The 25,016-nt window shown below is 44.8% G+C and overlaps 1 protein-coding gene across 1 annotated transcript; it reads left to right on the top strand.

Moving 5' to 3' along the window:
- The first annotated feature begins 7,249 nt into the window (after positions 1-7,249).
- Positions 7,250-19,865, top strand: LOC108940812 (lysyl oxidase homolog 1-like). Its single transcript, XM_018763184.2, has 7 exons — positions 7,250-8,736; positions 12,336-12,444; positions 13,336-13,473; positions 16,460-16,616; positions 16,886-16,981; positions 17,094-17,209; positions 18,226-19,865. The coding sequence occupies exons 1-7, from the start codon at positions 7,632-7,634 to the stop codon at positions 18,230-18,232; spliced, it is 1,728 nt and encodes a 575-aa protein (XP_018618700.1). The 5' UTR covers positions 7,250-7,631; the 3' UTR covers positions 18,233-19,865.
- Positions 19,866-25,016: the final 5,151 nt, after the last annotated feature.

Genomic DNA, 25,016 nt, shown 5'->3' with positions numbered 1-25,016 from the left:
TTGCAAAAAAACATATCTACAGTAGTGAAAACAAAAACGTGACACTTGTCTTCATTTTTTGCATTACTGGCTCTCAGCTAAAATTCTCTCATACCTTTAAGTTATTCTACATTTACATTTACATTTGTTCATTTAGCAGACGCTTTTGTCCAAAGCGACGCACATCTCAGCAAAAGTGCAATTTATGCATTACATTAAGAGAAAGAGACATAGCTGCACACATGAAAGTCTCAAGCAAACCTAGTTTGTTCCCTACCACTTGCTGCACCGAGGTTCATCGTTCGAGTAGGTGCATAAGACACAGGATAGACAATTCCCGATATCCTCCCACCAATTTTTTTTTTAAATATTATAAGATACAATAGGGGGCGCGGTGACGCAGTGGGTTGGACCGGGTCCTCCTCTCTGGTGGGTCTGGGGTTTGAGTCCTGCTTGGGGTGCCTTGCGGCGGACTGGCGTCCCGTCCTGGGTGTGTCCCCTCCCCCTCCGGCCTTACGCCCTGAGTTGCCGGATTAGGCTCCGGTTCCCCACGACCCCATATGGGACAAGTGGTTCTGAAAATGTGTGTGTGTGTGTATTATAAGATACACAAATGAGCAAGTACAATGCCAGAGTAGTGGCTGAATAAAGGTTGTTTCAAGGGATACTTATGGAGTTACGATGTGTGAACAGTTACGCCGTAAATGAGCTGGAGAGATCTTGGGCGAAGTGGATCTGGAAAAGGTGAGTTTTCAGACCCTTCTTGAATATAGACAGAGTTTCCACAGTTCTGAGTGACAGGGGAAGGTCATTCCACCACAACGGACCCAGAACCGAGAACCTCCGAGCTTCGCCTATTATTCTACTTCATATTTATCTTTCTGCAGGGATTAATATTCCTAACTGTTCCAACTATCAGAACTACGATCTGTAGTACCCATCTGCGTTCAAAAGGCACGAATACTATTCTTTATGATTCTTTGAAGGCAATTCTTAATAGTGGCCTACAGTTTGTGGGAAGGATGCACTTGAACATTGGAAACTGATTTTTTTTCTGTCCCAGATAAGAAGCAAAGCATTATTCCTAATGACTATGTGTCTGCACCGAAATACCCTTGAGTGTCTACTGTATACTGTGATTTGGGCTCAGAAATCCACCTCGTGCTGGTATTCAAAAGTCCATCAAATCCTTGAGTCTGCTGGGTGGGGTTTAGGAGGTGTTCCTTCCCCTGATAGCTCTAACCTTAGCATGGGTATTTTAGAGCATTCATAATGATAGAAAAATATCAAGCATGGCATTATGTGTTTATAGCCACACACAAATTTTATGTTGAAATGTGTGCTCTTTCTGACTTTATAAGGGTTTCAGCAGCAAATCACTTATGATACAGCTAAATCAGCAGACGGCTTAAATGTGGATGATTAATGGTAGAATAGGAAAGCAATTGCAGTTAATGTTCAGTTACACTTCAAAAATTATTGGTGTTGTCATAGTATATAACAAATGGCTTATTTGTTAGATATTTGCGTGAGTCACACTACATATGTAGCTGTAAGCTCATGTATTCACATCATAAAAAAAAGTTTGTCAGCTGGCTGTGCTGTGCAGAACATGCTGAAGGTTTCTTTAATAAATATTGTTTGTGTGTTTACTGCACATTAAACACGGAATGACAGATCATGGCGTCAGAAGAGGGGTCTGTGGCTCCGTGGTCTCAGGTCTCACCTTAAAAATTGCTTCGGCTCAAAAAGACACAGTAAACAGATGGGATTTAATTTTCATAGTTTATTGAGTACATGCCATGGGTAATTTGTGCCAAAGATTACTGAAGTGTGACATTCACAATTATTACTACAATCCATTGGGAGATCTTGTGAGGGTTTTAGAAGTAGTGTCAAAGCACAGTCATGAGGCATCACCTCATGTTGCCGGCGTGAATCGCTATATCCACGTACTCATATCAGTGTCTATAGATGTCGATGGACTTGTTCTGACTCATGACAGACCCGCAGCTGGGTTGTGACATCATTTTGTCAGGATCCAAGACTGCAGAGAGAGAAGGGGCTACCCCCTTCATGGCAAACATCTATGTGAGGAGCTTCTAATGGAGTGGCACTTGGTTCCTCCAGCTAACTGAATGGAGCAACCCATCGCTTTTACTACCCTCCTTCGCTTTGAGCAGTGTTTAAGGAAAGTAATTTCCCCCAAGCTGTCGTTGGATTTCTCTCTTTTTTCTTTCTGGGTTTCAGTTTTGTACAGTGAGGTTGTTGGTCCTGTAGGCCATTAGCGGGAACTCCGAACTGGCGAAAATGAGCAGCATTTACTATGCCAGTCAGTACTTGAGTGTTTACTTGCTCAGGCACATCCTGATTAGTATTCTGACCCAGATTTTTACTCTTCAGCTTGCCTCAGCTGTTACAAAGCTTGTTGTTTATGCTCTGCGCCGACGCTCGCTTTATTATCTTTGATTTCATTGTGCATTTGCATTCATGTCAAAAGTCGTGGTTAAAGTTATATGAATAAAGGCCACGTCAAGGCAAAATCCTTTTACAAATTGCTTTTTTCTTTGGCCTCCAGCTGGCATGCTTCACTTCAGCAACATGTTTTCTCAAACTGCATGGCATATGAAAGGAAAGGGAACTCAAGGAAAGATACATATTGATGTCACGTCCACACCCGTACCGCAACCAGCAGCACCTGGTTCCAGCTGAGCACCTGAGGGTAATCGGAGCGCTCGGCTTTGTAAGACACTCCTCAGTCCCTTCTCAAGCGCGGAATCTCATTGAGACAACCGCCTCCCCTGCTCTAACAGCACTCACCACATTCCATGGCCTTTTCCCCTTCGTCCTCGTATCCCATTCTTCGTTCCCTGGTCCCTGACCATTCGCCTCGCTTTCCGACTTCGTCCACGGATCTTCGCTATCACCCTGACCGCCAATCGACTGATCATTCTCCCATCCCCGACAACGAGAATGACTCTGTCCCCTTGGCCCTGAATGAACAATCCTGCACTTGGGTCCTGCCTTCCCCGTGTTCTCTGTTACACATGACCATTGAACTGATATAATTCAGACTTTCCGCCGGGCAACAACCGCAAGCACGTGGGAGTGTCAGTCAACGGGCTCAGTGGGCAGGAGAGCCCATATCCTCTAGACTTGTTGAGATGAAAGATAAAGTTAACACGAATGCGAAATTAAGATGAAACCATGCAGGTCTGGTGTGCCTTCAACTTGCTTCTCAGGGTTTTTTTTTTTAATCCACAGTGGATTTCTCCACGTTTTCTATCTTTCATCTTGAGTCTTGGGCCTCACACGGTACCTTGTACAGGCAGTAAGAGTAAACTGGTGCTCCAAGAGAAATGTATGTAATGTTTGTTAAGAGGATCTAGCTGTGGCAGTTTCCTGTATCCTTACTGCTGGCTATCCTAAAAAGAAAGTTTAGAATAGCAAATAAGTTTGGATAGATGTCCTGGCAACAAAAGAAGCAACAAAAAGGCTGTATCTTCCATCTGCTTCAGACAAATCATACAATGAGAGCACAAGTAGAGCAATGTTCAGGTTCTGAGGAACAGAGTACAGCCAGTGCAACGAGTCTTCTTCACAGCACCAGGACCTGACAGCAGCAGAAGTAGGCAGGGACCATATCATCCCAGCTTTCTGAAACGGCACAAAGCTTTTTTTCTTTCAAAGTCAGAAACTATTTACTGTATGAGTGGATTTCATGCTTGATCTGACAGATCCGTTGTCAGCAGAATATAATATTGAGGGAAACGGGCATCTTTGCTCACAAACAGAGCCAAACCCCCTGAGAGGAGTTGGGGTGGGGGGGCATTGTCAGGCTTTGATCACCATGTCACAGCTACAGAAACAGCGGATAGGGTTGCATTGAAGGGCATCTGCTTGTTCCTTCAATTTCCACTTCATTGTTGGAAAGGAACAGCTTTCCCTCATGCCAACATGCATAAAGTCTTTAATTGTTGTAATTGTGTTACAAGCGGCTGACTGGAGCGGATTATGTCTGATTCCTTCAGATTTGTTTCAAATGAAACCACAGACTATAGGTAAGCACGGTGAACTGCACAGCAGGCCAGCGGTACATAAATATCTCTTTAATATTGTGGCAAATTATGCCGATAAGGTTCCTGTTGCTAGCTTTGGTGTTAAATGGTTATCATGAGGGGGTCTGGTGGCGCAGCAGGTTTGGTCTGTGCCTGCTCTATGGTGGGTCTGGGGTTTGAGTCCCGCTTGGGGTGCCTTGTGACGGACTGGCGTCCCGTCCTCGGTGTGCCCCTCCAGCCTTGCGCCCTGTGTGCCGGATTAGGCTCCGGCTCACTGCAACCCCGTTTAGGACAAGCGGTTTCAGCCAGTGTATATTTATTATTATTATATAAAGCATCTTTTTAAAGCTCTTTACAGCAAGAAAATAAAGAGATTTTGTAACATAACAAAGTAATGCGAACTAGTTTACATTAAGTATGAAAATGACATGAGCAACATTAATGACCACACTAATAGAAAGAGAATACAACAGTAGAACAAATAATGACAAAATGTCCACATTTGCCCATGTTTTCCTAAGGAATGTAACAGCTTTGGTGTGCATGGTGTTCACTTCCAAAAATTAGAAAGAAATCCCAAGGACAGAGCACAGTTGTAGCCAAATGTAACTGGGTAAATGAGTCTTCACTTCCAGGCAGTCTGCTAATCTAGCCCGTTTGAATCCAAGACAGTCAGTACTTTTCAGAGATTTCAAAGTTTTGGTTATTTCCTACAAAAAAGTTTTTTTTTTTTTTTTTTTTTTTTTCCCCCAGAACATAAACAAAATAAAACAAAGTAAAAACAGCTGGTAGCGGGACATTTGGTAGTGTAATGGTTAACGCTGCTTCCTTTGGACCCAAGGTTGCAGGTTTGAATCTCACCTCTAGCTGTAATGACATAGCTGTGTGAGACATAGATTCCACTGCAGTATTGTGTGATATACCATCCAGGCACATGGGGAACTGGCTGATAGTGGACTTTGTTGGGCTGGGAGGAACACAAAAACGAATGGGGTGGGGTGGGGTGGGGTAGGGGGGTACTGCAGAGAATGCTGACGCATCCTCCCAGCTTCTGATAGAGGAAGGCCTGCATAAACACCTCCTCTTTGTCACAGACTGTCCCCGCTGCGATTTCCCTGTCTTCCTGCTTTTGGTTGACTCCTGATACTCCTGGCACCTGGGCACACCGATTTTACCACGAGACATTAGAAAACCTGTAAAGATTGGAATAAGAGAGAACAGAATAATAAATCCTATTATTCTCTCTTACCATCGGTACAATACTACAGGGTTTACAGATTCCTTCAGTGGTCTGCTTTTGGCCTGTGCTTCCCTGGCAAAGTTAAACATAAAGCATTTCCATCAGCATCAACATTTTTCTCATAGACCTCACTGAGTGATGGCAGTTTTAGCTTCTGGGGAGTGGCAGCAGCAGTGCATTTGTGTTCCAGTTTTTTTTTTTTTTCTACGGCCCCCCCAAAGTTAAGAAAGGTGACTCCTTTTGTGTGTGCGTGCGTGCGTGCGTGCGTGTGTGTGTAATTGAAGCTAGAAAACTTTCTGGGTTATAGCACTCCAGGAACTCATTTGAACAACTCTGATGTGCAGTAAGGTAATGATGGATATTTGTTTTGTTTTGGGGGGTAAACCCGCTTCTGCAAATATTCAATGGCAAGTTTACTACTACTACTCTGAAATTTTTATACGCTCATACAGTTGTATATGCTACTGGTATTAGTCAAATTAAGTTTCCTTGCTCAGCGGTAGTACAGTACTTTGGGGATTTGAACCTGTGTCCAAAATCTGTGTTCAAAATAATTTGAACACTATCAGCTGTTATGATTTACTGTAGGAATGAGAGATTAATTAAAATCTGCAATCACAGTGAGAGTTTATGTAAAGGGTTGATCCTTGGGGGAAATACTGTCATTTATATGATAATTGACATTTTGGCCCGACTGAGAGTCTGCTGAGGAAATAAACCATTTGAAAGTAATGGTTCTTGGGAGGAATATTGACATTGCTTTGGAGTTTGGCATGCTGGTCCTCAAAGGCCTTCAGCAAAGAATTTCCCACCGAGAAACTGTCCAATGCAAACACTTAGGAGACTGCAGCCTTTGATAGCCAGTGAAGAGACGGCATCCTTATCCCCCTCAATGCAGTAAAATGATTCTTTGTCTAAATGCTTGGGGTATGAAGTATTTAGCTGGCTGGGCAAAATTCTGGGTTTAAAAGCATTTTCAATGACTGGAAAGTTTTTTTTTTTTTTTTTTAAAAATGAGGGAAAACTGTACAACTGCAGGAATCACATATTTACATGGGAGACTTGTGTTAAACTCAAATAAACTATTTAGAAACAGCTTGGTGCCGTGCACAATGAGGCCAAAAATTTCTTCCCGTGTGAAGTCACTCTTGATGGAAGTGCGTTTTTCGTTGAGAATTGCTCAAGTCTCCTCTAGTCACAAGGTCCTCTTTGTCATTGTGCTCATTTTTACAGTTGGTCCCGTGACCGGTTCGTCGAGCCGAATATCGAGTTTTCTCCTCATTCCCTGTACCAGTTTCCCTGGAAAGTGCCACTGCAATTTCTGAAAAGGACAGTAAACCTTTTCCAGGGGGCTGGTAAAAGCCCTAGTAAGAAAGGCATGCGATCTAATCTGATGAGTTTGGTTCTGCAGAGGTTATGAGTCTTCTGCATGACCTAATGTCTACGAGGCAGTGTGATGATGGAGAAAAACAAGTGGTGTGCCACAGTGTGGAGGTTTCATAAGAGTCCTTCTAGCAATTGCAGAACTGAGAGGAATGGAGGGAGGAGAAGATGATTAAATTACTAAGTAAGGGTGTAGCTACAAATAACTACACTAATACAGCTCAAAAACTGCAACCTTTTGACCCCTTGTTTTAAATGGTACTTTTTCAAGTGTAAGTGATGACTCCAACAAGGTTGCCACAGAGACTGTATAAACGTGACAGCGTTGACTTGGCACTTGGGTGGAGGCTGCAGGAGCTCTGGATCATTGCTTGTTCAGGAGGATAAAAGAATGTGAAGAGTGGAATCTGCAGAGCGATATAAATCTGAAGGACTCTGCAGATGGTGATGTTGACTCTGGAAAGCGTACAGCCTGTTGCTGTCCAGGAAACCTCACTAGCACTAGGGCCATGTGGGATCTCCCTAGGGGGAAAAAAAAAGGAAAGAAGAAAAACTTTTCTCCCTCCTCGCAGCCCACTGTAAGCAATCAGAGGCAAAGAGGAGGTGGCCGTGTCGAGCGTAGGCACTCCTATCCAGAGGTCGGTGAGCGATGCTTGCTCTGCTCACGCACCATCCAGGCAGTCAGGAAGGCAACGGATTCACTCTCAGCCCAGACGCCGGAGGCCCACATTCGGCTCTCTGCACGCTCCTCCACAGAGGCATGCCCCCAGGACAGAGCCGGCGCTACTGCCAGCTGTAGGACCCAGCAGGCACGTCCTCGTCCCCAGCTCCCATCTCTTCGCTTGCCTGTTCGCTCTCATCGTGCTGCGAGAGGCAGAGGTTTGCTTTTAATGCTCCTTGATCAGTAATCCTTCCCTTCCCCCAAGCTGCTGCTGTTTTCATTGAACTTCTTGAATTTTTGCTGTTTCTGCATGGCCATGATGCCTACAGTCGTGGCATGGTATGGAGCATTGTTGCTGGCAGCAAGCCAGCTGCAGGTGGAGGCCCAGGGACAGGATTCCGCCGGCGCCCCCTGGAGGCAGATGATCCGGTGGGAAAATAACGGCCGGCTCTTCAGCCTGCTCAACAGCGGTTCCGAGTATTTGCCCGCGGGTGGGCAGGAAGAGCGGAGGCACCAGGTGTTGCTGGCCGACGAGCCTCGCCGACGGGTGCAAGGAGGCAATGTACGCAGGCAGGCACCCCCCAGAGGCAGCTCTGAGACGGTGCGGGGCCAGGCCAGGCACCCCTTTGGATTTGGGCAGGTACCAGAAAACTGGCGCCAGGGAGTGCTGAGCACTGGTGACACCAATGGACGCTTTCAGTCCTCTTCTAGCAGCCGATTCAGAAGCTTCGGGAGCTCTTCTTCACCATCTTCATCTTCCTTCTCCCAGCCTTCCCTTAGTGGACCATCCTACCCTCAATACCCCTTTCCACAGCAGCCATCCTATCCAGTGCCTCATGAGCCTAGTCCTGCGGAGGTGCCAGGCCGGAGGTATGAGACACCATACCAGCGGGGACCGGGTTACTCTGTGGGCACGGGTGGAGGCTATGTTGCTGGGGGGTATTCTACCTCTGGTTTTACTGGAGTGGGTTATGCTGGTCCGGGTTTAGCACCGGTTCAGCCGCGCTCCCCTGTGGAATATACCGAGGATGGCTACCGGTTCTACCAATCTTATGGCTCACCATACGTGCCCAACCCGCCAGTTCCAGCTCAGCCATCCTTCTCCGATGGTCTGGACCGTCGTTACACCCACAGCCTCTACAATGAGGACTCTAGCAGTACCAGGTCAGACACCAACATGGCACCAGCAGCTCCACCAGTTGCTCCAGCTGCTCCAGCTGCTCCAGCTGCCCCAGCTGTGGAGAGGACACCTGTGCGAAGTCCCCAATATGAACAATTTCCCCCTTTCGGCAGAGGACCACCCCAGCCACACATCCTTCCGCAGTACCCATCTAGTAGGAACCCCTTGTCTCCCAACATGGCCATAGAGAACCCCAGCATCAATGTTGGGAGTGTCTACCGACCTGAGCAAAGAGGTAGGAGTCTCTTCATGAAAGTCATACACTCTCCAAACAGGTGACACAATCTTTAGATCACACACTCCTCACACAGGTCACACACCCTAATAGACATGTACGTGATTCCACGCACTGATACAGATGTGTGCAAATAGTATATGAGGCAGTTTAAACTTTCGCTGCTCTTTTTTCTTTTTTTGGGGGGGGGTCTTAAGGTACAATAAGTTCCTCGATTCATTTACTTTTATATATAGAGCATGAACTCTGTTAATGTTAATGATACTGCTCAGATTTGGTGATTTAGTTAGTAATACTTTAAGGTTAGTGGTAAATTACTTGCAATACTGTGTGTGGTCATAGCTCTTGCTTAACTAGGTGATATTGTATCGTACAGTTCTGTGTGTGTTCTGGTGCTCTCGCTCCCTTTTAGCACTTGCTGCTAGTACTGGCTAGTTTCAGCTTGGTCTATGTTTTTATTGCTTGGATGTAGTTTTCTCTATATGGCAGTTACTGATAAATTGTTTTGTCATGGGCTGGTAGGTTGCTTTCTGTGGTTTAACACAGTATGGAGGGTTCTCCAGTAACAGTATTGCATAACTAGATGGTAGTCAGTGCAAACTACACTGGTCATTGGATTCCATTGGGGGTGGAATGGAGATTATTGCATCTCGGCTGCAGCTGTAGGCAACGTGAAACAGGCACACGTGTCGAGTCAGAATTGTGGCAAAAAGAAAAACGCGGAAAACAAGAATAGAGATGTGAGAGAAATGCGATTCCTCTGCTGTTCCCGTGTGTTTCCTGGCAGTGTCTTTGAGTCCGGATTTGAGAGATGCAGGAAAACAACTAGCCCAGGGGAACATAAACCCTGCCACCTGATTCTTAAGCTGTTTGCTTTCGCAGCTGGGAGAGGACATACTGGGTTGTTCCTGGGTTAACTCTGTTCCTCTGAAGTGCCCCAGCGCAGGAATGCGGGGGGGCGGGGGGGCAATCCCTCCACTTCGGCATGCACGCACATTTAAGAAAGTACCGAAATGTACAGCCATCTTTTTCAAACCCCGAATCGATTAAAACCAGGTGTCTGAAATGAAGGGACACGCAGATGACGTACTGCTCAGGAATCACAGCCTGGATTAAATGCATGCCTAAAGTGGCCTTCAGTGTGGATAGGATGGTGGAAAAGATGTGGTAATTGTGGTGACTTTGCTGTGGGAAGCAGCACACAAGTGGGCAAGTAAGTGTTTGAATGGAGCACTTGTGGGATATTCAGTATTATTTTTTTGGAAGCAACATACCTCAGGATGTAGTAAACAAGGACTGAATGGAACAAGTTAGGAAAGCAATATTTCAGATTATGAGACATATACTGTCTGTTGAAAACTGCAGACAGGATCACAAACTTGTTACTGAAAAAACACATTTGATGATTTCAGTCTCACAAGCATGAATAATAGATCGGCTTTGTTGCAATTCCCAATTCCTGTTCTTGGGTGTGGTCGAGGGTGTGGTGCAGCGGAACGCCCAGTTTATTGGACAGCAAAATACTAATGTAATTTGAAATGATTAGAATGCCTGGAGGGTAGGAAAGGGAGATGGGATAAGGGAAATTCCAGCTGCAATGGGAACATATAAGCACAGGTGATGCCGCTTTTGACTTTGAATTCCAAGCACATCAGAGCCAGTTCTCGAAGCATCCATAAATCAACCTAACTCGGAATCAGCAGCTCGCATGCACTCCCCGTGGTTAATTCATTAGGCAAAACTTCTTACAGTGCAGTAGGACCAGAGTAAAAGAAACCTGCACAGAAAAATTTTCAACATGTACATGCTTGATTTAATACGTGTAATGGAAGATGTTAAATTAGCCGGTGAGAATTAAGCCAAATCTAGAAGATTAGTCGACTCTGTCGGTCTTTAATCTTGTGGCATTTCCTTATGGGAGCAAACTAATCCTTATGGATTCGCAGACAAGCAGATGCCTCAGTCCTTTTGCTTTTCAAGTTGTTTTCAAATTACCAGCTATAAAAATGAAATATTTTCAGACCTTTTTTCTTGTAACAAATTTGGTTTCTCTGCAGCTCATCTGAAAAAATCACAATTTAGCTGTATGAAGGACTGAGTCTCCCAGATGACTTTTTTTAATATTCTGAAAATATACATCCATGCATTTTTTCTCCCCAAGAAACCAGTTTAACTGTTTTTTTTTTTTTTTTCCTATGATATTTTTCAAAATATCAACCAAAAAAGGTTTATGTGCTGCATGGGGTTAAAATAGGGGGATGCACTAAATCTGTTTTTCTGAACGGGATAATCAGCTTTTGTTCAGTTCCGCCCAGTTGCGCCACAAGTGGCGGAAATCCATAGTTCCTGCTGATCAAAACACAGAGAACAAAGTTTTAAAGATTTCCTCACACAAACTGTTTTACAAATGCACGTACAGTATGTTCGTACACACACAGGTTCACAATCTCACCCAAAGCCAGACATAGTCTCTACTGAGGTGTATCATTTTCAAACCCACCGACTTCTACACGCCATCCCTCAGTCACTCTTTCACACAGACTGTCACAGTGTCACATTTTCTCACAGCATCCCTCACACATTTTCATACACAGTCCCTCGCGCACCGCTTTCCCCGCGTCCATCCCCTTAGTGTTCAGATGAGTCAGTCGAGGAGCCGTTGCGGAGCCCACCTGGGAGAGTGATGACAGATCGGATGTGTACACAACTGTAGGAGTCCGAGAGCTGTTGCTCAATCCCAGGGACAACTTGGGTCACGTGTCAGTTGGATTTATAGTGTACCCTTACAGTCTATGGGCTGTGACTTCCTCGCACTCACAGTTGAGCGAGGGGATCATCAAAGAGAATTGCAAAGAATGAGAACTTAGAGGATTTTGAGTGCTAAACCGTAACTCATGTCAAGAAACTGAAACGGTAGCCAAAATGGTTTTTGGTTACCCTCAGTGTCGCCACATGTGGTATGTCTGTTTTTTATGACTTAAGGAAACACAGATGCTTGCTCTGCTCTTACTGTAAATAGAACCTGTATGAGTAACTATGAGTCTGCTCTCCTTTGGTTTTGAAATACGTGTGCTGCTCCTCCAGCAGATCATAGCTTTGAAATGACTGAGCTCTCTTTCAGACACACAGACATACACACATCTTTTTTTTCTTAGATTGTAACTCTGGCTCAACAGCACAAATCACTAAGTATTTGAAAGATACTTCGGAATAAAGGAAGGTAACTGCGCAACACGAAACTTTCCCCACCACCAAAAACAGAACTGAAACGTTTAAGGATGGGGTTTTCCAAACAGATTTATTTGATATTCACAAACTCCGTTCCGTGAGATGACACCATAAGACTTTGTCTTCATAAAATAAATATTTAAACACCAACAGCAAAGGCAACACAGTAAACTGGAAAGAATTTTCATTACAATCAGAGCAAAATTTCACTTACGGGAAGTCATCAGTTTCATCCTCCTCCAACTTTCTCTGCTGTTGGATGCTTGTCAAATGCGCTTCATTATTACTGATCAAGATGGGGGTCTGGGCAAAAAGACAAAGCGATATGAAAACAGTGACGGTCTGACTACAGTCGTGCTCTGCTCTTCCAGGTCTGCCTGATCTGGTTCCAGACCCCAACTACGTGCAGGCTTCCACATATGTGCAGCGGGCCCACCTCTACTCCCTCCGCTGTGCCGCTGAGGAGAAGTGCTTGGCAAGGTGAGAGTGTCCCCTACCCTTCCCTTCCCTTCCCTTCCCTTCCCTCCCCTCCATCCCCTTCCATCCCCCACCTTAACCTCCAGTCAACCCTCATTTGCCCCCACAGACTGAGACAAGGTGGATCTGGCATTCGGTGATTTGTTCTTGCCTGACAGTCTAGTTCTGAAGCCAAGACATGTCAGTCAGCACTTGCAAATTACAATAAGCAGGCAATCTTTTATCTGACTCTAGTCTCTGGAGACGTCTTCTTACCGTGTTTGTTGCTCAAATGGAGGTCGACCATCATGGATTCAAGCATTCCAGTACGTGTTGCTCTCTCATCCTACTGGAGTGTTTTTATAATGACAGACAGGTGGCTTGATGTGATTGACTGGTTCCTGCACTGTCAGCTGGTTCTGTCGCAGCTGCTGGGGGTCACTCAGGGTTTCCCCTCACTGGGCTAGAATGAAGCTGCGTGATTTCTAGTATAAGCATAAGTATAAAAAGGCGACACGAGCAATGCTTCCAACCCATAAACACCCCCGCCTTTTTCGGTCAACTAAGTGGATTTTTTTATTCACATTTTCTAAGTGATGTTTTGGAAAGGCTGTCAACAAACACACCCACATACCCAGAATATTTAACTACCAGCATCAGTCCCCCCCAAGTACAACTAGAATAAAAAATTTATCATGGTGCATGTCTGTTTCTCCCTAGCATAGGGTTAAGATCTGAGCTTGGGTTAAATTGTTGCTGTTAAACCAGCACTGAACAAAAGTCACACTCAGTACAGAAAAAGATGGCCTCTTATAACCGAACGGCACTCATACTTTAATTTCACATGCTCGCCTATCAGCTTTGTGGTTATTCAACAACAGCTCTTTCCATTTTTCCCCACCTCATAACCACCAGCTCGGCCTATGGTCCCGAAACAACGGATTACGACATCCGCGTGCTTCTGCGCTTCCCCCAGAGGGTGAAAAACCAAGGGACGGCCGACTTCATGCCCAATCGGCCCCGACACACCTGGGAGTGGCACAACTGCCACCAGTGAGTATGCAACAGTGGCAGACCAAAGGTTGGGAATGGGGATGGGCTCTTCGATGTGTTTGTTATGTGCCTCAACCATATAGGAAACGCTCTTCGATCTATCTGTTTGCAGTAGCTTTTAAAATTAAGCGAGGACTAAAGACTTTTCAATTTTCTCATGGGTATATCAGTCTACTGGCTGACAGATTCTCAAAGTCTTTCTTAAATTTCATATTGATTAACATACTGAGTTTTTTTTTTTTTGTCTAATAAGAAAATTTTTCTTTTTAATGCAATTTCATACTGGCTGCTGTGACTAGCAATGTGCATTTTAGTAGTCTGGAAATCCACAGTGAAAAACAAAATGCTCTTTTACAATCAACTGCATGAACTACTGAAGTTCTGCAACTGGGTAGCTTTCTTCCAGATGAAAACACAGTACAGGAAGCTAGGTCATGGTCCGCTTTCTTCAGACTGATCTCCACCTAAACCATCCTGTCTGGCACCAACACTGTGATCTGTAAATAGCTGTGGTTTGACCAATTAAACTGCGTCCCCCACATACTCCTGTTCCCCGGCTGCTTGGTGTTTTATTGTAATTGCTGTTCCAAGCCTCCCACAGGGCCTAGAGTGGAAGCCAATGGGCATTGTGGGGCTTGGCACATAACCATGTGAGACCTCCAGCCATTTCAAGCCCCCATCGTCCTGCTCTAATCACCATGGAAAGCAAAACGTCCATTAACAGATTGCGAGTCTTGCCGAACGGTGTCAAGCTGCTTTATTCCCTTGCACCCGCGGAGACCTTTCCAGCAACGCTGGGGTACCTTTGCAAGCTAAAGAACTGCTGCACCCTGCTGCTGCAGGTGGATCTTGTGGCTGGGATCTCACCTGGTAGCTCAGGCATTGACTGGGGGGAGCCCTGTTGAAGCATCAAGTCACTGGTGTTGCAAGCCCTTGCCGAGATGACCAGCATGCCTCACTCTCACCGAAACCCACCCGTCACATCTGGTCTTGCCATCAAGGCATGACTCTAGGTTATTTCTTACACACAGATATGCATTAGTGCTTTGCTTCCTATCCCTGATTTCTTGCATCTTGTGAAACGGAAATTCTTGTTTTCTACCAAGAATTATTCTCTATCAAGCAATCGTTTATGTGCTTATGTATCAACTGCTCTTAACTGCCTTGGAAACCTTATTTCATAACACTAGTGGTTATGTTATTTAGGGTTCTCAAAAAGCTTTTTTGGACTTAGTCAGGACAGTTCATCAGTGTCTGTGGAAGTGCATTGTTCAGGGCCCACCGCTTTTGTTTGCCTGGTGCACGCATGGGAGTAGACCGTGATGTCAGAGATGGAATTTTCTACCCAACGAGATCCTGTTTTTATGGCTGCCATCTCCCATGGACACAGGAAGGGTTGTTTGTCCAGCCATCCTTTAGATATCACAGTCCTTCCTGTCCCCAGTGTCATTCGACGTAAGAAACTAAGTCACATCCTTCCTCTGACTTGACAGCTACTGATGGAGCAAAAGTGACAAAAAGTCAAAAGTGATGAAAGGACTACACACATGTCTGTACAGAAACAAGGAGTTGAATGGAGTTATTTGACAGTTTTCAGACCCATATTTAAGGCTTCCAGGCCCATATTTGAATGGAATGCACCTGTGTTTCCTTCCAAGCACCCTCACTCCACCCATCTCTTCATTTGAAAAATGAGTGCTGGGTGAAAGAGACACCGTTACTTAAACATTCACATTTTTGTGACTCAGCATGCCACAGTCTTGACCTCACCCACTTTACATTTTCTGATCGCAAATCCTTTATTTTCATGTGGTTTGCTGGATTTTCAAAACTAACTGTCTGATTTATCTGTACAATTCTAACTGCATGAATTCAACTGCTTGCACAACGGCTATTTTGCCAGTCGACTTTGATCTACTACCCTCAAACTTTTAAATCCACATAAGCACTGGAGTAGAGTTCTGCTGTGTGAAATCTGAGTGCCTTGAAGGCTGCTGTTGTTTCTTCGTGAATATCAAAGTCAGGAGACATTGGATAGGTTAAGGTCATGTTTGTTCATGTAGCTATTTGGCGGCTGGACACTTTCCGAGCCACATCTCTGTTTTACTGCATAGCGTTACAGAAGATACAACATCCCATTTCTTTCTACATGGGATCATCCATGCAAATGGCATAAAAACCCTTCTTGAAGGTCTGAACAGTGAACATGTGTTCTGTAAAATGATCACATCCAAATAAAATATGTATCGATTTATGCACCTGGGGTGAAACAATAACTGCCCTGTGCTCCTTCTTGAGCGCTCTTTCATACAGGTGGTTATTATCCTGAGAGTGAGTACGGGAGCCTGTTCTCATGGGTATAAGGGATTGCGGGAAACTGAACACAGTAAAAGCTGTTTATATACGACCACACAGGGGTTCATAAACATGTACGCATACATATATATTCATTTGTGTACACACACTGCAATACACACAGCCTGGTCTCATAGCAGTATTTAAGCCTATGCAGAATAATCAGGAGACATTTAATTAGATGCTCATACATCATTAGAGTGTTAATGTTTCACTTCGACATTACATTATTGTTGCTATTAATTAAAAAGTACTCCCCACCGGTGTTCTGCGTGCTCAGTGAAGTTTCACAGTTGGTGGGAATATTAGTAATGAGAAGTGCTGCTTCTTGGAAATGGTGGTATTTCAGGTAATGTTTCCAGGTGGAGCCTTTCATTCACTTTAAAGCCTTTTAAATAAGATTTTGTTCGCTTAAATTTTTTTGCAGGAGCGAAAGATTAATGCGAGTAACAAGCTGTGGTCACACTAGCAGTCTCTTTTAAAACTGGACAATTAGAGTGAATGCTTGCACAAATTAGTTTTCTCTCCGCTCTAAGAACGTTGTCGACAGTGTCTTTTCCACTTTTCTTTTTTTGCCAGGTCAAAGTGGGTCTCGTTTCACGTTCATCTTTTTTTTGATTCCTCCTCACAGACACTATCACAGCATGGACGAATTCAGCCACTATGACCTCCTGGAGATCAGCACAGGCCGCAAGGTTGCAGAGGGCCACAAGGCCAGTTTCTGCCTGGAGGACACCACCTGTGACTTTGGGCACCTGAAGCGGTACGCCTGTACGTCCCACACTCAGGTGAGCAATGGGCATCACGGGGACTTTTAGTCCCAGTTATTTCATTAGAATCCCTCCCACCCAGTTCGAATGAGTAAAAGATGTGCCAGAATTTAGGTTAATTGTCACAGTCCCGTCCCATGCATTAGGCGCTGATGTTTTTTTCTAAAAGTTCGCTCATCGGGGCAGGTGGAATAAACATGAAAGAGGTGTGGTTTGTCTTCTCACCTGTGTAAGAACGTAGTAGGGAATAGTGTATCACATCCTGAATTCCCCATGTCTTCCTTCAGGGTCTGAGTCCAGGCTGCTATGACACATATAATGCTGATATTGACTGCCAATGGATCGATATCACGGACGTGCAGCCAGGAAATTATGTACTCAAGGTAAGTTTTGAGAAAAATTCTTACTGTGAGTTTGAGTGGCTTTGCGTTTCGATGTATTGGCATTCTGCCTTGAAAGGCACCCTTGAGAGATGCTTCCTCTTCTGTGCCTCAGCTCCAGGTCAACCCCAGGTATCTGGTATCGGAGTCAGACTTCACCAATAATGTCATCAGGTGTAACATACACTACACAGGGAGATTCGTCACAACCACGAACTGCAAAATCACGCAGTAAGTTTTTGTCCTTCTGCTAGCAAATGTGCAAGCAAACCTATCGTACATCTTGACATTATGCCAAAATCAGTAGAGCAAAGTGATGGGGTAACAATGATACAGCACATGACGTTTCATCCTGGAGCACCTGCTAATGGTAGGGACTTTTTATATTTCAGAAATGCAGAGATTTTACGTTTTCACATGGCAGAACTATTACGTCAATTGTTAAGACAGAGTTTGGGAAGAACCTCTCAGCTCATCTTGGACCAATTCAGCAGTTTCGTTAAAGCCACGACCATGTCTTTGAATCTATAAGACGTATAAATTACATGAATCATTTAACAGCTATCAAGCTGAGATATGACGAGCCCATCTGCAGTGCTAGAGAGATGAGTTGTTGGCCTGTGGTAATTAGGCCAGCCATGCTCATCGACAGTGCCTAAGTTGAACAGCAAAACCCACACAGAAATATCAATGAGAAATAATATGCTTCGTGCTCTGTCGTGGAAGAATAAAAATGAGTCTCCCGGTGCCCGTGATTTATTTCCTGGTAAACAGCACAATATGGGGGGAGTACCTTCCATAAATTACCAGGTTATCATTCACTTCAGATGAAGGGATATTTGCTCATTATGTAGATTAGCTGCTCAAGCTGGATCACAGTAGTTGGGCAGAATCCTGAGCTCAGGTTTAGGTTTGTGGTGCAATGTAACCACAGAGGTGTGCGGTATATGCTGTAAGGACTGAAAAGCACCTGGGAGGTTGTCAGAAACATGGCCATTTGCCAACATGCATACTTTCCCACATCCCACAATGGGATTTATCCCAACAAACTTTACATGGTAATTTGTCTTCTTTATTATGGCTCTCTTGAATCGCACAAAATCCCCCAGTGATATTGTTGTACTGTTAAATAAGTAGCTGGCAAATATACCGTTGTTGTCTTTCTCAGTTTTGTCAGATGTTGAGTTTTCTGAACGATGAAATATGGGAAAGTTGATAGATCTCCTTTGTTTCTGTTCACCCTCAAGGTCCTGATGTTCTGCTCTTCCAGAATGTTCTACAGAGGAGAGGGCAAGGGGGTTACAGCGAGATGTGGGATGGGGCTGGATATCCAGCAAAATGCAAACGAAATCCTTTTGGTTTTTTAATGTGTTTGTTTTTTTTGTGTCATTTGTTTTGTTCTGTCTGATGAGCCCACGATGAACAGGGTTCTGCTGGCACCGAGGATTGCACAGAGGTGATTAGGCAAGCTAACACTGCGAAAGGCTTTGTCAGGGCTCCAGCAAAGCTGTTGCTATGCTTTTATGAAGATCCGCATGCATCGGAAACAATCTCCAATTGTCTCCTGAACCCTAACATTGGGGTTTCGGCATGCGCTGCCCATGTCATGGTAGAGCTCCTATCCAGCAGGTAAAAAAAGCATGGGAAGGTGCTCAAGTGACACTTATCTGCATCTGGGAAAGAGCACCACCAATATAAAAAACTGAGAGGAACCATTATTTCATTTTAATATTTTCCCTCTTTGTGCTGAGCGCAGTTTTAAAGATAATGCAACAACTGAGTCTGGAGACTGAGAGTGAGGTGTCGAGTGTAAGAGCATAGTTTCTACAATACAGTCTCCACGTCACAGCCCATATCACCAGACAAAAAGAGGTTCAATAAGTCATCATTCGAACCCTCAAAAAGGGAGTGAAGCAACCTGGGAAGACACCTGAGTATTCTGGTCTGCGAGGAATTAATTCTCTAAAAAATTGACAGTGCCTTCAAGCTGGGTTTCTTAGTTTCTTTAAAGCTACCAACACTGGTCAGATGCCAAGCTGGTCATCTCTGTTATGTTAAAGAATGTACACAACAAATAACCCACTGTTGCATGAGATTGTGGAGTACTGACTTTTGCTTGTTTTTTTTCTTTTTATTTTTTTTTTTTGGTCTTATTTTGTTGTATTCTCTTTCTACCGAAGAGTTCTTCAGTACTGTGTCAAAATTGTTACTGTTGTCTGTGAACCTCTTATTTCATGGCATTTCTTCCTATTTCAGACCAAATGAATATTTCAGTAATCCATCGGTCACACCATGGGGTTAATGGAAAACTACTGTTACATCACGGTGTTGAACCCAAACGCTGTATGTACCTACCTCTAGAAGAATGAGCTGTTTTCAGCGAAGTACATGATTTACACCATAAACCCCTCTGACAGATTGCCGTGACCTTCTGTAAGCGCCCAAGAACAACATAGGCAATGTTCTTTTTTTGGTCTGCTGAAAGTATTAAAGGTGGAAAACTTCTAAAGCACAAGAAACTTGCAGATCAGACATTTAACAAGCACTTTCTATTGTAACCAGTTCTTATACCATATAACAAGCTATCCTTAACATTGTGTGTTTCCTGTGTGACCACAGACCAAGCTTTTGTCATTCTGCTCTTTCACTAAGGTTGTAGGTTTATTATGACTATGGGGATGGCATAGGGCTTTCTCTGCCATGGGACCATTCTTCTACAACTGTTGTGATCTGGCACTGAGGTCAGTTTGCTTGAAATCTGGGTGGTTTTCCCAAGACCGTAGAGGTATTTCCAAATATGAATAAAAAAATCATGCTAGAATGAAACATTAAGGTGAAAGTGTTGTTTTCATTTAGACTGCAGGAAAGAGGTCTTCATTTAAATTAAATGCTGACAAAGATTTTTTGTTTGCTGCTGGACTTTGTTGGATAGGATAAAGAATTACTTTGTTTTTATGGCAGAGGTTAAAGATCATTGGTTTGTATGACTGAGTAAAGAACAGCATGTTAATTTATTTTTTTTGTTGTCGGCTTAAAGATCATTTTGTTGTCTAAGATGAAGAATAATTGTTGTTTTTTTTTTTTTTTTGCCTGGGGTGAAAGATCGTTATTTTATTGGCTATATTGACACCTAATTGGTTTTTGGAATAAGAGGAAAAATATAGGGTTTTTTGGCTGCTCGAAAGAGTTTCCTTGTAGCCTGATTTTGATGGCTTATTTTCTCCAGAATTCAGTAGGTTTTTTTAATGTGTATATATTTTACATTAAAATTACATATATATATTATAAAATTAGTGGGAGTAAGGAGCCTGCTCTTTAAATAAACCACTTGCACACAACAATGTCAAAAATAATTTCTCCTGTTTTATCAATGAGTTTTCAGATTGATTTACCACTCTTATATTTCCAAGCAGTATCAGTGTGTGCATTAGAACACAGGATTAATTAGAGAAACTCTTGGATTGAGCTTTGGGTTTGGATCATGAGTTTGGATAATGCCATATGTTGACTCGGAGGACGCAGCAGACGGGCTGGGAATCGTGGACACATGTAAGATTGAGCAAGAAGACAGAAAAACCTTCAGGTAGACCTTATTTGAGTGTTGTTAGCCTGCAGAGTAAAGGACTGTGTGTGTGTGTGTGTGTGTGTGTGTGTGTGTGTGTGTGTGTGTGTGTGTGTGTGTGTGTGTGGGGCCTCTCCAGTTGAAAAGTCCTGACTCTGCAAGCCAAGCAAAGTCTAGACTCCAAATGTGTAGTGTAATGTTACTGTTCTAAAAGAAAGCAAGAAAAGAATGCAAGTTGTAGGTGGGATAGAAAAGAAACGACAAATAATTTCCTCCCTTTTGAAGAGTGGAGAAAAGGGGGATGAAATTTTATTTTTTTAATTATGCTTTTCTCTGAAAAATCGCCTACAGTAGACAAGGTTATTAGAAGGTTCTCCAAATAAGAGGTGAATCATGTCCCTTTGAAGAAAGCTGAATAAGGGCATCTTGCCAGCACACACACACACACTCCGAAAAATACATTCCTGGTTTGTTGTGTATTTGAACACACTTCACACATCACTCTCAAAAGAAATTAAACTCACACAAGCTGAAGGCCCTTTATTTGGCCCATTCTCTGACCTGCTGTTAATACAGGCATTCTGTAGTCTGATATGATTTTGGGGTAGTTTTTTCTTCGTTTTTGGAGAAATCCGTGCATATTTATCTTGGAACAAATGCCTCTTTGAAGCATTAGAAAATACACCTTAAAACTGACAATGATTGTATCTATAATTTCTATATGGTTTAATCAAGGCTGATTTCAGGTTTAAAGGAGGTGTGCACCAAGGCAGTGGCATGGTGGTGCAGCGGGATTGGCCTGTGCCTGCTCTTTGGTGGGTCTGGGGTTTGAGTCCTGCTTGGGGTGTCTTGTGATAGAGTGGCATCCTGTCTTGGGTGTCCCCAGCCTTGCGCCCTCTGTTGCCAGGTTAGGCTCCAGCTCACCATGATCCCACTCGGGACAAGTGATTTCAGATGATGTGGATGTGTGTCATGATAGAACACCTCTTGAAACCTCAGCTCTTCACAGCTCGGTGTTATACACCTGGGGGGGCCTGCATTAAAATGGTTTCCGGCTCCCACTGACCTTGTTCCCACATGAGCTGTTATCGTAATCTTTTGTGATATGGGGACTAGTGATTGAGGTGGAAGTGCAGTGTTGATCTTTTACAGTGATGACAGTGAGAGTGTGAACACTGTACTAACAAAAAACAAGACTGGAGTCTGGATTCTCTCAGCAATAACTAAGTGTAGGATTCTATCAGCTCGATGAGGAAGGCAATACAAGTAAGATTTTGGAGCATCCCTCCCTGTCGACTTCCTTTTAAATCCCGCAGATGGGCCGACGCGACGCGCGTAAGAGGCAATCTGAAACGGAGCTCTGTTGTTGTCGAGGGGCACACCTACCAGGGTGTGTTACAAAACCCACTGTGGTGGTCGATGTAAACAAACTGTGGGTGTGTGGGTCTGGATCCAGACATCTGTTAGCACACAGTAAAACCAACTGTGTTAAATTATTGAGAAGTAAAACTGTGATTTATCTCAGGGGCCTTGTTGATTTAGTATCTTTATTTTTTTTATTTTTTTTTTTAAAACTCCCTATAGGCAGGGAACGGGGTGGTGGGCTGGGGGGGGGTGTGCGGTGGCGCAACAGGTTTGGCTGGGGCCTGCTCTGTGGAGGGTCTGGGGTGCTTGGGGTGCCTTGCAACGGACTGGCGTCCCGTCCTGGGTGTGTCCCCTCCCCCTCCAGCCTTGTGCCCTTTGTTGCTGTGTTAGGCTCCAGTTTGGGACCAGCAGTTTCAGACATTGCACGTGTGTGTATGCGGGGAAAGGTGAGAGGTCACGTCTTTCTTCACTTACAATTAATTTAGTAAACACTTTTCTCCAAAGAAACGTATGGTTTTACGGCGCTCAAAATGATTCACCCACTTATACAGCAGAGGAACTTGTTCCTGGATCACCTGAGAGTAAGGTGCCTTGATCGAGGGTACTAGAGCAGGAGATGGGGTTCAAACCTGCATCCTTCGATGATGAGGAAGCAGCTCTAACCACTACACCACCTGCTCTAGGTTCGATGCCGTTGTTTGCATGACCGGAAGGTTTAGCAGGGTCCCCAAGGCAGCGCCGCGGACGGATGCGTCCCAGGACTGCAGACAGTGGTGCAAGGCAGAACTCGCAAAGCATTCCACATGTTTGAGATCAGGTTTGTTAAACAGGGTGGGGAGCTGTGCTCCAAGCGGCGTTTCCCAAGCAGAGGCCCGAAAGCGCTCCGTGTAGTGTGGCGCAATTTGCCTTGTATAAACAAACCGTCCGAAATACTTCTCACATGAAGCGTGGTGCGACCGGGCCAGCCGAGCTCTGTCGTCTCTCAAGAGACGGCGAAAGAGAGACACGCTGAAGAGGAGAGCGCGAGCAAGGAACTGGGAGACAGAACGAGAGCGAGAAGCTGTCTTGAAATAGCCTCCGGCCGTGGGTTCGACCCGGCTGTGGCAGAAACAGGACGGAGGTCTTCCTTCGGCCACTGGAGCAGCAGCGCGACTTTAACGCGTCTTTCTCGCTGCGCCATCTCTTTTCATCCAGCTCTCTCGCATCCTTCAGCATTTCTCTCACGTTGAGATGACGGCTTAGAGCTCCGAGGGGGTAGCAGGTCTGGCCTATGCCTGCTCTCCGGTGGGTCTGGGGTTCGAGTCCCGCTTGGGGTGCCTTGCGATGGACTCGCGTCCCATCCTGGGTGCGTCCCCTCCCCCTCCGGCCTTACGCCCTGTGTTGCCGGGTTAGGCTCCGGTTTGCCGCGACCCCACTCGGGATGAGCAATTTCAGACAGTGTGCGTGTGTGTTTGTGGCTTAGTGTTCCCGGTCGCCCAGAGGATAGTGCCACCTCTTTCCAGTCAGTGGCTCAGGGTTTGAATCCCACTGTAGTAGCCTTGATACTTACCCTGAATTGCCAGAGTGAAAACTGTAACTTTACAAATGGTTAAATCAGTGCAAGTATTTTGCCGTAGCATGACATTGCAAGTCATGTTAGGAAGAGGCATTGCGATAGAGAAGCACTTTATTGATCTTGGTGGGGGAATTAAGAAATGCATCTGCTAAATTAATATATATGAATATATGCTGTATGTAATGCAGATTACTGTGAGCTTTTTGTCTTAGGAAAAAAATACTGAGTGTAGAAAGTTGCCTCTTTTTATGTCTGTATATACAGAAATAGATACACACTTTTGTGCTTATTATACGAGCAAAAGTGATCAACAGAAATTTTAATGATAAAACAGTAGTGTCTAAGCTATAGCAATAACAAACGTAATTTGAACTTTCAGCTGTTTCTGCCATCTGTTTCTCTCACGCTCTTTTTTTTTTTTTTTGTTCCTTTCCCCAACTCTGAATCTCCTTCTCTCCCTCCACCCTCCGTAGTTTTGTGACCACTCTCTCCAGCTGGTGTCAGCGCTGTAAACATCTTCCCCGGTGTCTCAGCCAGCTGTTGCCCCAAGTCTGGGAGCTTCGTGGGGCCCCCTGCCTTCAAGTGACTTGGGAAGGCAGTTAGAGCACTAGAAAGTAGGGTTAGGGTTCGAGTGGGCTTATTCTCTAGGTCAATCACTGGCCCCCAAAATGACCCCCGGGCTCTGGACCCTCCTCCAGCGTAGAGACGACGTCTCAACTTCCCACCTATTGTGGGGACGCAGCTCCAGGTGATTCATCTCCCACTCCTGACTGCTCTGCGCAAGTCAATTAAATGGATGAATAAAGACTCTACACCAGTTTTGGGGGAGAATAAAAAAAAAAATTGTGGCGTGATGAAAAGTAGAGAGAAATGGCCTTAATGTACAGAGAGGGAGACAAATGGCTGCGCAAGGAGTAGGTAAAACTGCGGAGCCGCTTGGGTTGGAGGAAACATGTTCCCCCGCCATCGCCGGCTCGTTCGTTTCCACGCCAACTCCTACTCCGCGTGAGTTATGTAGGTCCGAGCGCATCGTGGACACGCACGCGCTTTAACAAACACGTCACCGCGGTGCCAGCGGTGGCACACTCAGCGGCTGCTGGGAATGAGGTTGCCACCCCGCCCCAGTCCCCATCTTGCAGCTTCTCATCTTGGGGCAAATTCCCAGCATTCCTGTCATTCGTTTCCATGCATTGCTATTCCCCTTAACGAAGAAAAGATTTGAATGGGTGGGCTGAGACTGTTATGGTGCTGCTGCTGCACAGAAAGTAACCAGCTGGGTCTCCTTAGGACCCCCATGTAGTGATCTAACGGCCCTCTCGCAAACTTGCTACTCCCACCCTCTCCAACACTGTGGGTGTCCACGTCCCCCTCCTGCCACACAGCTGTAGAATCCGAGGACAGCAGGCTGGAGTGCATGTCATCCTCGGGGCTGCTACTGTGGCTTACATTAGTTTTACAGTTGTTAATGAATTATTTTTAATAAATTATATACACGCACACACGCAGTCTACAACCGCTTGTCCCGAGCGGGGCCGTGACGAGCCGGAGCCTAACTT

This window comes from Scleropages formosus, chromosome 11 (genome assembly GCF_900964775.1).
Source record: "Scleropages formosus chromosome 11, fSclFor1.1, whole genome shotgun sequence".
NCBI classification, from domain to species: domain Eukaryota; kingdom Metazoa; phylum Chordata; class Actinopteri; order Osteoglossiformes; family Osteoglossidae; genus Scleropages; species Scleropages formosus.
The sequence above is the reverse complement of the archived record's forward strand: the minus strand, read 5'-3'. Positions and strand labels throughout refer to the sequence as shown.

Coding starts and splice junctions, on each gene's coding strand:
- LOC108940812 (XM_018763184.2), top strand. CDS start 7,632: ATGGCCATGATGCCTACAGTCGTGGCATGGTATGGAGCATTGTTGCTG. Junction 12,445..13,335: donor GAGGAGAAGTGCTTGGCAAG/GTGAGAGTGTCC, acceptor CATAACCACCAG/CTCGGCCTATGGTCCCGAAA. Junction 16,982..17,093: donor CAGGAAATTATGTACTCAAG/GTAAGTTTTGAG, acceptor TCTGTGCCTCAG/CTCCAGGTCAACCCCAGGTA.